The sequence below is a fragment of the Mustela erminea genome, chromosome 5 (assembly GCF_009829155.1).
Source record: "Mustela erminea isolate mMusErm1 chromosome 5, mMusErm1.Pri, whole genome shotgun sequence".
NCBI lineage: Eukaryota > Metazoa > Chordata > Mammalia > Carnivora > Mustelidae > Mustela > Mustela erminea.
In genome coordinates, this window is record NC_045618.1 from 120,504,162 (window position 1) to 120,521,998 (window position 17,837).

Genomic DNA, 17,837 nt, shown 5'->3' on the forward strand with positions numbered 1-17,837 from the left:
TCTCCTGGAGGAGGATCTGGTTTCATGGCTGCATACCCACAGATGGCTTCTGTGACTTACGTTGGCTGGTCTAGGTCTTTTTTTTTTTTTTTAATTCGTTGTTTTCATTCAATTTAGTTAACATATACTGTACTATTAGTTTCAGGGGTGGGATTTAGTGATTCATCAATTTCATATGACGCCCAGTGCTCATTACATCCAGTGCCCTCCTTAATGCCCATCACCCAATTATCCTTTCCCCCAACCGCCCCCCCCACGAAACCTTCAGTTTGTTTCTCAGAGTTTAGACTCTTATGGTTTGCCTCCTTTATTTTCATCTTATTTTATTTTTCCTTCCTTTCCCCTGTGCTCATCATTGTTTCTTAAATTCTAGATATGAGTGAAATCATATGGTATTTGTCTTTCTCTGACTGGCTTATTTTGTTTTGAGAATAATACCCTCTAGTTCCATCCATGTTATTACAGATGGCAAGTTTTCATTCCTTTTAACGGCTGAGTAATATTCCATTGTATAAATATACCTCATCTTCTTTATCCACATCTGTTGATGAAAATCTGGACTCTTTCCATAGTTTGGCTATCGTAGATATTGCTGCTATGATCATTGGGGTGCATGTGCCCCTTTGAATCACTATGTTTGTATCTTTTGGATAATTACATAGTAGTGTATTTCCTGGGTTGTAGGGTAGTTCTATTTTTAACTTTTTGAGAAATCTTCAGACTATTTTCAAGAGTGGCTGCACCAATTTGCATTCCCACCAACAGTGTAGGAGGGTTCCCCTTTCTCTGCATCCTCGCCAGCATCTGTTGTTTCCTGAATTGTTAATTTTAACCATTCTGACCGGTGTGAGGTGGTATCTCATTGTGGTTTTGATTTGTATTCCCTGATGCCTAGTAAAGTTGAGCATTTTTTCATATGTCTGTTGGCCATTTGGATGTTTTTTTGGAGAAACGTCTGTTCATGTCTTCTGCCTGTTTCTTGACAGGAGTTTTTGTTTTTGGGTGTTGAGTTTGATAAGTTCTTTAAAGATTTTGGTTACTAGCCCTTTATCTGCTAAGACATCTGCAAATATCTACTCCCATTCCCTACCTTGCCTTTTAGTTTTGTTGACTGTTTCCTTTGCTGTGCGAAAGCTTTTTATCTTCATGATGTCTAGTTCTTTTGTCCATTTCTCAAGGGTTGTGGTATGAACTACGAAAGCTGTAGAAATCAAGATGAAGAGAGAAATATACTTTCTATGTTCAAAGCCCAGCAATCCACTCACCCAAGGTGATAGAAAAAAATGTTGTCTTTCTTGTCCTCTTTTTAATAGTATATTATAATTGACCACTCCAAGGTGTGACCTGGCTCCCCTCTCCCTGTCCCAGGACTTCTCCTGAGATACGAGTGTACATTCCTAAGTTGCTGTGACAGCATTGGAGATGGTGGCATTGGTCTTTGTGGAAGGGAAGACCCAGCACCAGCTGGCTTTTAGGCAGCATGTGTGTCTTTACTGTGTGTTCACTGGGGGCCTACCTAGCCAACGACGGTGAGTCAGCATATCCTATGAAGTGCTAGATTTCCTAGATTTTCCAAAAAAAACCCCTGCTTTTGTCCTGCTGTTTTCTCACATGCTATTTTAGGGAAAAGGCCCTGTTTGATCATTAAAAATGCAAATCAGCTTTCCATCTTGCTTCTACCGAAGAAGGAAGATAACTTTATATACTGCCTCTGGGTTCCTTCAGAAACATCATTAAACCTTATTCTGACTTAAAACTCTTGGGAATTGGCCTATGAATCAGTTAATTAGCTGAAAGTACATGTAGACCCCAGGACTTAGGCAATGGTTACGTGTTTGTTTTGTAGATTTTTCACAGAAGTGGCCCATTCCTGGGCTCAGTTTATGCGAGACCCTCAGTGTCAGCCTTGCATGACGTAGCAGCTGTGCCAGGGCCCATCCTTGTCCCTGTACTCTTACTCCTCCAGTTCAAACAAACTTTCGACTGCCATTTCTTGCATCTTCTCCCATTTTCCTGACATTTCCTCCTTTGCTGCTTCTGTGGAAGGCCGAAAGTACAGGGAAATTAGCACACCCCAAGAGCACCCCTCAACCAATGACTGATGGGAGATGGTGTATAAATACCTCAGTTCCCTCAGCCTTGGGTGGTAGAACTCAGGAATATGTTTTGTATGGGGTCTTACTTTCTCCAATGGGAAAAATCCCATTCTTCCCACTGTGAAAACTAGTCTGATATTGCACCTTTTATTGGTTTTCTTGGCCGTCTTCCAATCTCCTTTCTCTTTTCCACCCTTCCTGCCAGTGCTTTCTTCACCTCCCAAACAACTACTGTGCTAAAGTCCTTAACTTAGGATCTGCTTCTGGGGGAAACCATGTTAAGACATATGGTAAAGCTTCACCCTTCCCTTGCTTCTCTGCCTTATTCCACACCCCACTAGCTTTGACAGGATAGGGCACAGTGTCCCAAGATGCCCCGCCCTCCCCCAGGCAGGCTAGTGGCTCTCAGGGGATACAATTTACAGCTAATCAGCAGCTTTTTCTTCAAGACATCTTTAGCACGAATCCTGGTGCTGATGAGTAATCCATAAAGCATGAAAAGAGAGGTTAAGGCTTGATGAGACTCATCTCAGCCTCATCAAACCATTCTGTTTCCATAATTCTCCTCCTTGGAAGAGGGCAAAATGGAGTACAGTTGATTCTTATTATTTGCAGAGGTTATGTTCTATAAAGTCTCTGCGAATACTGAGTCCGTCAACACGGAACCCTTGCTTCTAGGGGACAGACAGGGTGAGGTTCCTGAGAGCCTCTGGGCACCACATTTTCATCCACTGATCGTTACATATCCTCGTTTTATGTGTGTTTCTGTTTAAAGCCATTTCATTTAACAAATATTGTCGATTCATGAACATTGACCTCGTGGCAACCACACTGTAGCTTGTTCCTGCTGGAGGCTTACCTGGCGCACATATTTTCTCCATAAGGCAATCACAACCGGGCACTTAGGGGCACTAGAAAGCACTTGAGCACTATGCTTGAGTGCTATTTTAAACAATGAAATGACCGGCAAAAAGCAAAAATATGTGAAAAACATGGCACTGAATAGACCACGAGAAGGACACTTGCTTACAGTACCAGAGCCACAACAGGAAGGCAGAGCGTGGCTTTGTTCGACCGCAGCTGGGAGCGTGTGTGTTGGATGACTGAAATGTTTTGCTGCTCTGCACGTGTCCAAAAGTGACTGCGAAAGTCCTGTGAGTATTGTTTCTGGGTTACAAGTGAATTTTAGCGAGTAGGAGAATTTGCATATGTGGAATCTGTGAATAAGGGTCTATTGTCTTTTTCACGTCGCACGTGAAGTCTTTATTTCAATTCAGTATGTTTAGACACGTGTGCCCGGCTCTGTGATGGGTTCTGAGATGTCCATTAGATGTTCTTTGCACCCCCCGCCTTTTAAAAAAGATTTTATTTATTGATCTTAAAGAGAGAGACAGCATGAGCGGAAGGAGCAGAGAGAGAAAGAGAGAATCTCAAGTGGACTGTGGAGCCCAATGTGGGGCTCGATCCCAGGACCCTGTGATCACGACCTGACCGAAACCGAGTCGGATGCTTAACCGACTGTGCCACCCAGGTGTCCCAGATGTTCCTTGCCCTTAAGGAGTTTCTGTTCTGGTGGCATGGGCGATTAAAGCTGTAACACTCGACCAGTACATACTCCAGAAGAGAGAGACAGTTCTGTGGGAATATGGAGGAAGGAATTGAGAGTAACTCAGGATGGAATTCTCAGTGGGGGGTAGTTTCAGAGCGGCCTTGAGAGACATTTTGAACTTTTCCTACAGCACTCAGAAAAAAGGAAGTTATTGGTCAGAACAACCTCAGTTCCCCCTACCCCAGCTCTGACAGACTGCCTACATCTGGACCCCCTGCTCCGCCTTTATTCCTATGGACTTGTGTGCATCTGCTCCATCCATGAGAGCCGGGGACCCCGCCACTTATGCTCTTTTGGCCTCCTCCCTTCAGCCAAACCATTCCCCCCTTCCCCTCTACTTGAATCTTCCCACTAGTGTGTGAACGCATTTCAGTATCTTTTTTTTTTTTTGGAAAGATTTTATTTATTTATTTGACAGAGATCACAAGCAGGCAGAGAGGCAGGCAGAGAGAGAGAGGAGGAAGCAGACTCCCTGTTGAGCAGAGAGCCCAATGTGGGGCTCGATCCCAGGACCCTGGGATCATGACCCGAGCCGAAGGCAGAGGCTTTAACCTACTGAGCCACCCAGGCGCCCCGCATTTCAGTATCCTCCAGCATCAACCTCGTTCCACATCTCCTGTGACCACCAGCTAATTCCTTTACGCCCTTCACAGCCAAATGGCTGGGAAGAGTTGTCTCGAGTCACGGTCTCCACTTTCCCACCCCATCTCCTTTTTAAGCCACCACCTCTTCACAGGGGCTGCTCTGACTGGGGTCACCAGTGACCATTTTCTCTCCTTTCTGTTCTTGTATCTTAAGTATCTGTTAGGATGCTTTAGCTGCATGTGACCGAGTGTCCCATTCAAAGAAGCTTAGACAGCAAGGACGTTTATTGTTAAGCGAGTTATTTTCTCACTGAACAGGGGGTACCATTGTTGGCTTAACTATTTTGGAATGTCATCGAGGACCCAGGTTTGTGCAGCTTTCCGCCGTGCCCCCTTTCCTCACGTTGGCAAATGCTCCCTGAATGGTGGGAAGAGGGCTGCAGAAGCTCCAGCAAGCAGTGAACGGGGCTTTTCATTATATTTCTCTCTTCATCAGGGAGGACTTCCCCACCCCCGCAGGAGCCCTACAGCATACATCATACAACAACCCCTAAACAAATCAGTGTTAAAAGGGAATGGTATTATCATTATTGGCTTGGACCAATTAAGAATTACTACCTGAACTTATGACTGGGACCCACATTCTTTAAATATGTTGCCATTTAACCAACATGTGCATGAAATTGGGTGTGTTAGCAAGGTGGGGAGAGCGGCTAAAGTAAAGGCCGCAGGCAGCACCGGCAGCATCTTCCTTGACACCTTGCGGCCTTGCGAACAGTTGACTGCTTCTTCCTTCTTAAAGCATTTCACTTCTATCGCTTGCACTGTGACATTATTTCCTGGGGGGGTTTTTCCTTGATTGTCACGCACCTCACACTCCTGTTGGCCCCTTCTCTGATGTTCTCCTTCCAAATGGCAGCAGGCCAAGCACTTGGACTTGTCTCTCTGGTCACTGTCTGTGGTTCTCCCTAGGTCATGTCAGCAGCCCTAGTACCTCCCAAGTGTGTGTCTCCAAATTTGCACATCCACCTTCCCCCTTGATTTGACCTAATGGCCCACTCCAGCTCCAACGATTGAAATAGGACTGTGGACTCCCATCCCAAACCTACTCCTCCCCAAGATTTCCTCTTCTCAATAAATGAAACCACCATGGATGAATATAGTTGCTGAAACAAAAATCTAAGCATGGTACATGGGTGAGTCCTTTCTTTTCTGCCCCTTAACATTTCACATCCATTCATCAAGAAATCACGCCGACTGTGACCTCTAAAACATACCCGGATGTGTTTCTGCCACTCTCGTCCGATATATCTTCTTAGCTGGAGGGCTGACATGGCCTTTTTATTGCTTTCCCTCCTGTTCTCCATAATCCATTCCCCACAGGGCAACCAAAATGATCTTTAAATGTGTAAATCAGATCCTATCATACCCACACTTACAGTTCTCAAGTGGTGTCCCTGACCCCCTTGGCATGAACTCCAAGCTTCTGATGCTCGTTTGCAAAACCCCATGTGAAGGCTCTTGCTTAGTTCCTCTCCAAACCTCATCTATAGTCTAGTCTATCCTAGGTTTCTTTCTTTCTTTCTTTTTTTAAACGAATCGCCCCAATTTAGCTGAATGCTCCCACCTGCCCAAACCAAATTCATTTCTTTCTTTTTTAAAGATTTTATTTATTTATTTGACAGACAGAGATCACAAGTAGGCAGAGAGGCAGGTGGGGGGTGGGGGAAGCAGACTCCCCGCTGAGCAGAGAGCCCGATGCGGGGCTCAATCCCAGGACCCTGAGATCATGACCTGAGCCGAAGGTAGAGGCTTTAACCCACTGAGCCACCCAGGTGCCCCTCTTTCTTTCTTTCTTTCTTTTAGATTTTATTTATTTGAGAGAGAAAAAAAGAGAGAGAGAGAGAGCACGCCCGTGCACATGCAAGCAGAGGGAGGAGCAGACGCCCCTCCAAGTGGGGAGTCCAGTGAGTGGCTCAATCCTAGGCCCTGAGATCATGACCTGAGCCAAAGTCAGATCCTTGACCAACTGAGTCACCCAGGCGCCCCTAGGCTTATTTCTGTTCCTTGAATAAACCAGTCCCTTCTTGTCCCCGGGCCTTTGTAGGACCTTTACTTCTCCTGAAATTCTCTCCCATCAGATCTTCATGTGACTTGTTCCTCCTCACCTCTGACACCTCGGTCCAAATGTCAACTCCTCAGAGATGCTTTTCTGTCCACCCACTTGCGCAGGTCACCCTCTGTCAGCACTCTGTCGTTGTTGTCTGAATCATGCCTGTCACTCACCGAGAATGTTTTCTGTCTATTAATTTAGTAAGCTAAAACTAAATTAATAAATTGAAAACACTAAGGTGACATTTCCATGAAGTCAAGGGAGGAGAGAGTTTTAAGAAGGGGACCCTCACTGGCGATGTTAAATGGTCTACAAAGACTGGAGACGATCAGGACAATGAGGGTGTGGTAAGGACTGTAGTAACTAATGTGTATTGTTACTATTCGTTAACACCGAGCTGGCAGGGGGGCAGGCATTTTGCATACATTATCTTATTTAATCCTGGCAGTGTGTCTGTTGTCAGGGAATGTCATCATTCCCATTTTACACAGGAGAACATTGAGGCTTAGGGAGCTCAGGTGTAGTGCCTGGCACACCACAGCTTCCAACTAATGTTTACTGTGTGAATAAATGGATTACATCAAGGTCCTGGAGCTGGCGTATGGTACAGTTGAGTGTCTAACCCAGGTCTGAGTAGAACCAAAGTCCATGTTTATGAACAACTGGACTATATTTCCTCAGGTGATGACTGAAATACTGAATTACCTCTTAACAGGTTGAGAAAGAGAAGTATAATGTAAGATAGGTGATTTCTTATTTATTTTGAAATCATAAGTGAAATTAATTTTGAGACCAAAAGCCTTCTGAATTTTGTATTCCATCAAATCTTTTGAAGATGAGTTTTTTTTTTTTTTTTTTTTTGTAAAGTAGGCTCCATGCCCAGTGTGGAGCCCATTGCAGGGCTTGAACTCATGACCCTGAGATCAAGACCTGAGCTGAGATTAAGAGTTTGATGCCTGACTAACTGAGCCACCCAGGTGACCTGAGATAGATGAGTTCTGTAAAAGTGTTAGCGTTGAACCTATATTTAGTGATTTTTTAAAAAAGATTTTATTTATTTATTTGACGGAAAGAGACACAGTGAGAGAGGGAACAGAAGCAGGGGGAATGGGAGAGGGAGAAGCAGGCTCCCCCACCGAGCAGGGAGCCCAATGCGGGGCTCCATCGCAGGACCCTGGAATGATGACCTGAGCCGAAGGCAGACACTTAATGACTGAGCCACCTGGGTGCCCCGATTTTTTTTTTTTTATTAATAGACCCTGAGAAATAGATATTAGACCCTAAAAAAAAAAAAAAGATAATAGACCCTAATGATAAGTCCAGGTTCATTTTGCTGAACAAGTGTTAAAGCTTGGTCTTTGGGATCAGTGCAGTAAGACTCCCACTTGCTGTGGGTGAATGATCTGGAACCGAGCTCATGTTTGACATGTTGTAGAGCACCCGGTGTTAGATGCCTTCTGGATGTGTGGGTTTTGGTTTTATTCCATTATGAGACACGTGCTCAGCACACTTGCAGGCTGATGGAGACTTCACACAACATCAGGGATGGAGTCTCTGCCCTTGCTGAGTTCTTGCTGAGTTCACATTCTGATCAGGGTGCCGAAACATGCCTGTGCGCGAAAGCAAGGTTGTAGGTAAAACCTGTTAATGGCGTGGATGAGGAATGTGCATGTAAGATGGATTGGAAAAAGAAACAGAAGGAGTGGATGGTTTTGAACGTCCATTATTCAGGGGCAGGAATGTGCCTGGACTGGTGGAAGGAAAGAGCAGGGAGAATGGTCTAGGCAAAGGCAAGCTGTGCCCATTTGCATGATTTGCCCAAGGGGCAGAACGGGTGGAGTCTTCCTACCCAGGAATCAGAGGAGGGCTTGGAAAGAGGATTAGAGAAATAAGAATCGTCCGTGGAAGAAGTGAGATGTGGCTGGTTGTGGGGAGCTCTTGGGGATTCCCAGACCTGATGTGACATGAAGAGAGGTTTATAAAAGGATAAATCTTGCACTAGATGTCAGGCTTTTGGGAGCATACCAGATTCAAACTGGAAATACTAGTTAGGGCAAGGTTTCTAAACTTCAGCCTTTCCTATGTCACCTTCACTTTAAAATGTTTGTGGCCATATTTAAATACACCCATAACACTATTTACTTAATTTGCTTTTTTAAAGTTGATTTAACTTTTAAAAACTTAAATAAATTTAGCTTTGCCTTAAGCAATATCTACCATTGTTTAGTTCTTATTTTTCTTTAAATGGACCCCTTATTTTAAAAACTGAAATAAATTTATCCTAAGCAATGGTATGTATGAAATCCTGGGTATTCTGCACTACTTCTGTTTTGCTTAATGCTCATTAAAATAAACCCATGGCCATTAAAAAATGTTTCATCTACATGTCACCTAATGCCACCTTGTGTACCACCAATGGGTCCTGTACTACACTCTTGGGAACACTCAGAGCTCTGTTACAGCTTTCTGGTTGTGACGTGATGAATTGAGTAAATGGGTTCGGCTGCATTTATTCGATATTTACCATGTGCGAACCGCTGTGCCAGAGGAGATGAAAATAGGAAGTACATGCAGTCTTTGCTCTTCGTGGATTTGCAGGGAGGCAGCCAGAGAATGGCATATCAGTAAGAAGGTGAGATGTAGGCTAGATGAAGCCAGTTCCAGATGTTGGAGCAGCTCTCATTATGTCATTGAAAAGCAGCTCTGTCCTGGGCAGCGGAGTAAACATCATCTACGGTATTGGGCTGGTAAGGCCTCCTTAATTCCAGTTCAGTTCAGTAAGTTCTTGCCCTCGACTCCATGATGCTTTTGCAGACATGAAGGGGTGTACAGTGTTGGAGTGAGGGATATAGCAGAAAATGAAGGGTGAAGTGGTTGGGGTTGGTGGGAGGGTGGGGAGCGGAATGGGATGAGGACCTCGAGAGAGAGATGCAGTGAGTGCATGCTCAGGGTTTAGGAGAGAGGGTGAGTTCATAGCTAGCTCTGGGGACAGTGGAAGACTTTCTGGAAGACCTGGCATTCCAGATGGACTTTGAAGGATGCAATGATGTAAAAGGCAGGGATGGAGAGTGTCCAGCAGAGGGAAGGGCATCCACAAGACACCAAAGAGGGAAGCAGAAGCCCTTGTTTGGAAGAAGAGCAAGCCTTCAGTTGTTCTGTGGGGATGTGGGGAGATGAAGGTGGAAAAGAAGGCTGGGGTCTTGTGGGCACCCTAGAGTCTGGGCTGAGTGTGGATTTATTTCTGTAGGCAATCAGGAGAGCTTGACGACTATGACATAAGATGTGTTGCACTTTATGAAACCACTAATGGGTATGAGTCCACATCCAGGGGGTGAGGAAAAGGAAGAACAACAAGCTGGGGACCATCAGGGTAATCTGGGTGACGAATAACGAGATCCTGAATGTCACATGACAGAGGTCTCGGCTAGAGGGACCAATGAGGGAGTGATGAAGAAAGATCTGAACAGCGGATCAGTGCAGAGGTGTGGGGCGGCGACCAGCCCCAAGTGCAGTGGAGTCAGTCCTCTCTCTTAAATTACAAGGAGGAGAGTGGTGTCCTCCAGAAGGTAGGGAATACTGGGGAACGTTGATTGCATGTAGGGGAAATAAGTTAAAGATTGTAGTTCTAGTGTATGTGGCTGAGGGTGAGGAGGCATCTTACAAGTAATTTTTTGCTGGGAAAGAACAGAAGCAGTCCTGGCTCTGTTAATTTCTTTTATTTTGTCTCTAAGTATACACAAAGAGAATTAGCTATATAATTTCCATGTGGGCTTGCATGCTCGAGGGGCATTTAGGTGGCACTGAAAATGGACATTATTTCTCTTGACTTGTGCAAGGATACCATGCCCTAGGAAATTGGCCTACAGTATACTGTGAAAAGTCATTTGAGTGACTTGTTTTTATCTAGAGTCCTTTCCCCTGCAATGTCCCTCTATGGAGGGATGCTTACATAACAGGATTCTTCTATTCTGACTCCTCGTTTTCCACTTGACGTGGACTTGACATCCAGTAGCTGTGGATGCAGTTTGGCTTCTACACAGAGAGGAATCTCATGTGAATACTTTACAGCCAAGAGAAAACAAAGGCTTAAACAGAGGAGGGTCTGGAATGGGGCTTGCCACTTCAGAGCAAAGAGGAAGATGGTCCTCTGTTGCCGGTGGCACCTGTGCCCCCACATTTTCCTGGAGCACGGTCTACATTTATGAATTTCCAAGATCCATCTATTTTCATTTCGTCTCTGTTCATGTAGTCCTTGTTCTTTTATCTATCTGTTTTATATAATGCCTAACTCTGTAGTATCTGAGGTGAAATGCACTGATTTTTAATTGCAATGAAGAGGGCCAAGCAGCTCTTTGGAGCTGCTCTGGGCAGGAAGTGGAGGCGAATTCTTCTAATGGGAACTTCTTTGGAGACTGTGACTCACTCGTCTGCATCCCTATCACCACATAGGGATTGTTGAGTTCCAGCACATCTATAGCCAATTTAGGGATACAGTAGAAGGGAGAAGGTTCTGTTAGGTGCATCCATGTTCCCAGCTATCAAAGACGCCAAGGCAGTCACGCCAAAGTGTGCCCTGAGGATGCTTCCAGATGTTTCTGAAGCAACACCTTGCAATTTTTGGTCCCAGATACTGCACACTTAAAGGTAATGTCTACCTGAAGACTGGTTATCAGGTAGACACTAAACTTTTGGAATCTATTACTGTATCTGGGTTTCCATTTTGCTAAGGAGGCAACACATGTACAAAATGTTCAGAGCGGAGTTTATTCTTTTAAATGAATTTAAGTGGAAGGTTTGGTGAAATGATATATTTAAATTTTAGCATGATTTTCCTCTTGCATCAAATTTTCTTTTTAAATGGCAGAATGTTGTTATAATGTGGCCACAAGGGAATACCTCCATTCATGTGTATATTACTTTCTTTAACAAATATTTCTTTCCTGTCTGCCAGGCTCTGTGCAGGACTCTTGTAAATAAGGATAAGAAACATGTACTTTTAGCTGTTTCTGCAAGGGAAATGTTGTATTGTACGACATTAATTGTAAGATGTACTATTCTCATTACATGTCTGATGTAGAGAATTACATGTCTGATGTAAGAATGTGTCTTACTACCAATGATACATTGCTGTTCAGTTGGCAATATTAATTTTCTGAGAGTATGTAAAATAGTGATGCATTTTGTAACTGATGATGGATTGTATTTTATAGGAAATATGTGCACAATACAATTACTGGTAGCATGCTTTGACCCGTATTATGGCCCCATATTGGGTTCAGTACCAATGTTAAGCCTCTAGTTTTAGGCACAGAGGTTGGTCCAAGGATGCCAGATCTTGGATGCCCAGATGTCCAGAGTAGGAGAAGAGTTAGTCAGAAGGCAGACTGAGAGCCAACGCATTCAGGCTTTATAGGCAGTCACAGTAGGGGGGACAGAAATTCTCTAAAGCCTCACGTCTCTGCATCTTCCCTCCCTCTCTGGTCTGCACATAAATTCAGGCAGTGTGACTCTGCCAGACAGCAGAGTGGAGAAGGAGGAATGAGAAATGAATGGCAGCAGGGCTGTAGCATGGGAGACGGGAGAGTAGCATCAGAGTGGTGATAAAGTGAGCAACGAAGTTACAATGAAGGGGCCATTCATTTATTGAGTGCCTTACTACTGCCCATTTCAAAAACACCACTTGCCAGCTTTATTGAACTTTGTTAATCATAACTGACAAATAAAATAGGAATATATTTAAATCGTAAATATATTTAAAGTGTACAACCTGGTGATTTGACATTCGTATTCATTGTGAAAAGATTTCCACTCCTGAGTTAATTGCAACATCCATCATCTCACATGTATTTTTTTTTTTGTAAGAACACTTAAGTTCTACTTTCTTAGTAAGTTTCAACTGTGCAATATAATACGATCGACTGCAATCACCGTGTTGTCCGTTAGATCCTCAGACCTAATTTATCTTATAGCCTTTTGCTAGTGTCTGCCTATCTCCTCCAACCTTTCCTCCAGCAACTCCCATTCTGTTTTGAGTCTGACGTTTTAAAAAAAAGATTGCACAGATAAGTGATACCATGCACTATTTCTCTTACTCTGTCTGGCTTATTTCACTTAGCATAATCCTTTCCAGTTACATCCATGTTGTTGCAAATGGCAGAATATGCTTCTTTTTAAAAGGCTGAATTGTATCACGTATCTGTATCTATATACTCGTATATCTATAGACCACATTTTCCTTATCCATTTATCCATTGATGGGCACATGGATTGTTTCCATACCCTGGCTATTGTGAATAACGCTGCAATGAACATGAGAGTACAGCTATCTGTTCAAGATAGAGATTTCATTTCCTTTGGAGATACACACCAGCTGGGTCATATAGTAGTTCCATTTTTACTTTCTTGAAGAATATCCAGACTGTTTTCCAAGGTGGCTGCACCAATTTACACTCCCACCAACTGTGCACAAGGGTTCTCTTCTCTCCACAGCCTCAATAGCATTTGTAATCTGCTGTCTTTTTGGTAACAGGCATTCTAACCGTGTGAGGTGATACCTTATAGTAGTTTTGAGTCAAGTAGGTCACTTAAAAAAAAAAAAAAGCAACCCTGCAAGATAAGTATTCATGGATCATCATTATCACCCTTGTTTTATGTGTGAACCTGGGGCTCAGAGAAGGTGAATAACTTGCCTGGTATCCTACAATTAGTTAAGTGACAGAAGCAGGATTCAGCTTGGGTCCATGGCTCATCAAAGTCTACTCCATTTTCAACATCCTGCAGGATATCCCACATTCTCACAATGGGCAGGGACTTTGTGTCCAATCATCAGAGGTCCCAGAAGCCAACCAGAGTCAGAGCAGTACACAGACAATTACAAGTAGTAGCATCAGAATCCAAAATTAGGGCCAGTAAGCAGAATTCCACCAACATTTTGAGTCACGTCCCAGTGTGCTGTAGCCCAGGTACATGGACTGCACAAGATTGGGAGGAGGAAGATGCCCTCCAGACCCAGGGAAGTACCCGACAGCCAGATGGTTTAAGTGCTGAGGTTAAAGAATTCTTACTTTACTCTAATCGGACCTCCCGCAGAACAGAAGTGCTGTTATAGCTGAGATTCCAGAAATCAGTAATGGGTATTTTAATAAAGCTCATGATCCCAAGAGCCGCTTGTTGTAGGGATGAGCTCACAGTCTGTAGCTGGGAGCTGATGAATAATTTTAATTATGTGACTAATATCTGTGGGGGATGTTCTGCTTTCAATGGATTCCTTTTAGATTTTGACCCCATGTATATCTCAAGGAAACGGGAAATGTTTGCTTAATTATTTAGAATCACTGTATAAGTTTGCTTAGAGCTATCGAAAAGACCAGAAGAATGTTACATATTCTAAGGGTCCAAGCTTTCAAACACCAAAGCTAGCTATTCAGATGTGGGATCTAGGAAGAGTTCTAAGTTGATCACATAAACCTTTCTGATTTTTTTTTTCTCATAGGTTAAATGAACTAAGTAGATTTTTATCAATTTGGAGGAAGTGTCTCCTCTAAATGGTGAGAACAGTTATCTTTCTAATGATGCATGTCACACAACCTCTGTCACCCTTGTCATCATGTCTCTGTCAACAGTATGCATTTATTAAGCTCCTAACTACTCTTTGCCTTGTGTGAGGTGTCCTGCTAAGGGGCTTGTTCCCTGTCTTTTTGGAGTTTCTAATATAAGAACAAACAGACGAAGAAGCACATATGAGAAATACATTGAAGAGAATTAGAGTATTCCGAGTTAGAGTATTAATGAAAGTAGAGTGAGAAATGTATGGCCTACTTCAGGGTATCAGTGGGGATTGTACTTGAATTCAATGTTTTCTAAAGGTAGAACATAGCTAAGACACCCACAGGGGAAGGCTGGGGCAGTTTCCTTGAAGTTGCATGTGAAATTTAGGCGGGGAAAGAGAAATCTCCTATGTGTTCAGGTCAGGAATTGAACCAAACGGCAATGACGCTGCGGGAATTGGTGTTCTGAAGACCAAGCGGAACCTCTTCGGGCCTCTGCCACGTAGCCCCGTGAGGCCATTTTTAAGTCTAGGGTGAGTGAGACATGAGCCTAATGGGCATAAACACAGTGGCTGGGTCAGCTGATGTGCACGTTGGGACGGTCTCGGCGGCAGATGACAGAACACCTGGCTCAGCTGGGCTCCAGCCCGAAAGGGGAGTTTGGATTCTCCCAACTCGGCAGTCCAGGCAGAGCTCCATCTAGGGCTCTGATGATGCTTCCAGGATTGGGTATTTCTTCATTCGCCTACTCGGCCTTGCTCTCCTGCCCGGTGATTCTAGGATGGCTGCCAGGGGCCCCGGGGCTTTATTGTTCCAGACTCACATCCTTCAGGACAGAGAAAAGCTGCATTCTCCAGGGCTCCGATGAGAGTCTTGCAGTTAAATTCTCTTGGTCCTCATTGGCTGGTCTAAGGTCGGTTACTCATCCTCCAGCCAATCAGAGTGGGAGTTGGGGAGCCCCTGGGGGGACTGGCTTCGCTTGAGTCAGGTGCTTCACTCCTGGAACCTCGGAGGGAAGGCTAGTGAAGCCCAGCTTGAGGGCAGAGATCCGGTCCGATGGGCGTCTCTGTACACAGCTGTTGCCCCAACAGGGCTGGGGGTGAGAGAGCGCGCGGGGCAGGGAGAGGGGAGGGCTGAGAATGGAAGCAGGGATGCTATTTGGGAGGTTCCTGAAGCATCAAGGAATTGGGATGGTTTGGACAGTGGACATGGGGATGCTGGAAGCATTTTTCTTTTTTTCTTTCTTTCTTTCCTTTTTTTTGGGGGGGGGGCGGGTAATGTCGAGTAATTGGTTTATTAAATGGGCCGGACTTTTTTCTGGGGAGGGATGCAAACAGAATATGGCTTTATTTCTCTTCAATGTGAGTCACAAATGAGACTTTCACATTTGTCCTAGTAGTTCAACCCTGGATCATATCCCAGAAATACCCTACAGCTTTTCCAGGCAGTTTTCAAGTAAAATGAAAACAAAAATAGAAATAATTAATTTCAAGTATTCTAAAGCCCAGTTTAATATAAACCCACATACCAACCTCCGGTCTACTTCAAAGTTCTTTCCCTGTAGGTCAGGCTGGGCCTGAGACACCGCAGTCCAGAAGTGGAAAGGCCGGGGGTGGGGTGGGGGGGCTTGTTTGTTCTCTTTCTCTCCGGATCCAAACTCCTTCCCTGCTTGCTTTGCAACTTCTGGCTCCTCCAGAGTCAGGTGGCAGGGAGAGGGATGAAGAGAAGGCCAGAATGTTCCACTTGAGCTGCTGTCCTTCATGGTCCTCTCTAGCCTTACAGGCATTCAGGAGATTTTGTAAGTTCTTGGCCCACCGCCCCCCCACCCCCACCCCCGCCCCGCCCCGCCCCGCAAAGATCTCTATACTTTCCCACTGCATGAGTGGTGCCCTCCCTGGCTGGTCCCTTCTGAAGCCCCCGCAGGCTCTGCTTGCACACACTCTGGGCCTTTTTTGCTCAATAGTCTGACTTCTTGGAGGAAGGCCCTTTCATGAAGGCTCTAAGCTAGCTATCGTGTCGCCCCACCTCTGTCTCTATTTGGCCCGTGAGAAATCATTATGCGTCTTGGTGCAGCCAAACTTGGGAGGAGTAGGCCACTCCACTGCTGTCCTCTGTGTTCAACCAGCCATTATACGCCAAACTGTGGGAACCTGTGTCTGATTTTCCCAGGGCTGTGTTCATTGCACACTTCCAGGGGGCACCATCTGCATGGACTCTGGAATGATGCAATTAATAGAGCAGACTGGAGTTCTCATAAATCTCTCACGCTCTTTTCCCAAACAGTGCAAGGCAGATCTATGAAGTTTGCAATTCAGAAAGCGTGCAACTGGGGGGCCAAGATGCTGCGTCCCTCTTCTGCCAACCACTCTGATCTCTCTGAGCAGTTTCCTTGCAGCTTTTTTTCCTCTTTTTTTTTTTTTTCTATTTTGCCACCATGCTCCCCAATGCTGTATTTTTGTTTTGTTTTGTTTTTGTTTTTCTGAGAAACAAACACCTTTTCTCCAGTGAATTCTCTTACATGGGCTGGAAGCAGCAGGTGCTTTCTGAGCCAGTCTGACCTTAGTTTAGCAATTTCTGCATAAATAAATGCTCAGTTTTCAGCTCTGAGGTCTCAGTATAAATCCTGAGATAACAGGAAAAGCCCCGCTTCATGTGACATTGTGGCAGAGAAACCGTTTCTTCAAAGAAGAGCTCGCAGGAAAGTGCAAAGTAGAAAGCAGACAGACATGGCGTCGCATGATGGATGAGGTGGGGAATGGGGCAGGTGCCCAAAGCTTGGCTCCAGGGCATAGTTGGAGAATCACTGTGCCGGGGAAAGCCAGCTATGATGTCCCTGCCAAGGAGAGTTTCCCACTTTTTATCGTTCTGCAGCGTTTGGCTTTTTCATGACTTTTCGGTGAAAACAACAGTCCGTGCAAGTCATGTGGGAATGAAATAATCTGGCGCTGCCCATTTCTGCAGCAGATGACCACCCGTTCAGCCGAGATAATGGATTCCTTTTCAGTGTACATTTCCTCCTGGGTCCCCGACACTGACCTAGAAGCTTTTGCACAAACTTGCTTGGTGGGTGCCTTTTTTTCCGTGAATGAAAAGATCTGCTTCTGGTTCTGAAAATAGCACCTGAACCATCTGCAGAAAAAATTTTGTCATTTTCTTGTGGCCCTGTAGCTTTGGGCTTTGTTCCTTGCAGGAAAATCAGGAAGAATTTTTATTAAGGTTTTTTCTGTAAAGGTTTTCTTCTTTGCACACAGTGTGGGTCAATCCTATTGCTTCTGTTTCTCCGTCTATAAAATTGGGGCAAGAGTAGAACTTCCATGCTGGCCTATTGTGAGCCTTAATGCGAGCCTATTTGAAAGGTACAGAGCACCTGGCACCGAGCAAGTGTCTGGGACACTGATTGTGGGGGCTTCCTGTTGCTGCTGTCACAGACTCCCTTGAACTGGATGGAGCTTAAAACAATCAAAGTTATTACTGTATAGTTCTGTAGGTCAGACTTCAGAATTGGCTTCAGGGGGCTAAAATCAGGGTATAAGCAAGGCAGCATTCCTCTGGAGGTTTTAGGGGAGAATCCTCTCCTGGCCCTTTCCAGCTTCTGGAGGCTGCCCATGTTCCGTGGCTCACGGCTGCAGCACCCTGACCTCTGCTTCCATCCTCACATCCCCTTCTCTGCCTCTGGCTTCCCTGTGTCCCTCCTGTAAGGATCCCTGTGATTACATTGGGACCATTCAGATAATCTAGAGTAATCTCACCACGTCAACATTCTTCACTTAATCACATCTGCTAAGTCCTTTTGTCACATAAGGTAATATTTTCACAAGTTCCAAGGATTAGGGCATGGACAGGCTTTGGGGGAAACATCATTGTGCCTACTGCACTGATTCTTTCAAA

General features: G+C 44.7%; 1 protein-coding gene across 8 annotated transcripts in view; it reads left to right on the forward strand.

Annotated features, from left to right (window-relative positions):
* Positions 1-17,837, forward strand: part of KCNK10 (potassium two pore domain channel subfamily K member 10) — a 137,790-nt gene that overhangs the window by 23,548 nt on the left and 96,405 nt on the right. The window contains exon 1 of one of the 8 annotated variants that reach the window (XM_032344754.1): positions 2,901-3,250. The exons of 6 other annotated variants lie outside the window; for them this stretch is intronic. Coding sequence is in view for 1 of the 2 variants with exons in the window: in XM_032344749.1 (XP_032200640.1) it covers positions 15,684-15,747 (64 nt within the window). In the remaining variant the exon portion in view is untranslated. Of the gene's footprint in view, positions 1-2,900; positions 3,251-15,640; positions 15,748-17,837 lie in introns of those variants that run through there. One more of the 8 variants, XM_032344749.1, reaches the window with a different exon arrangement.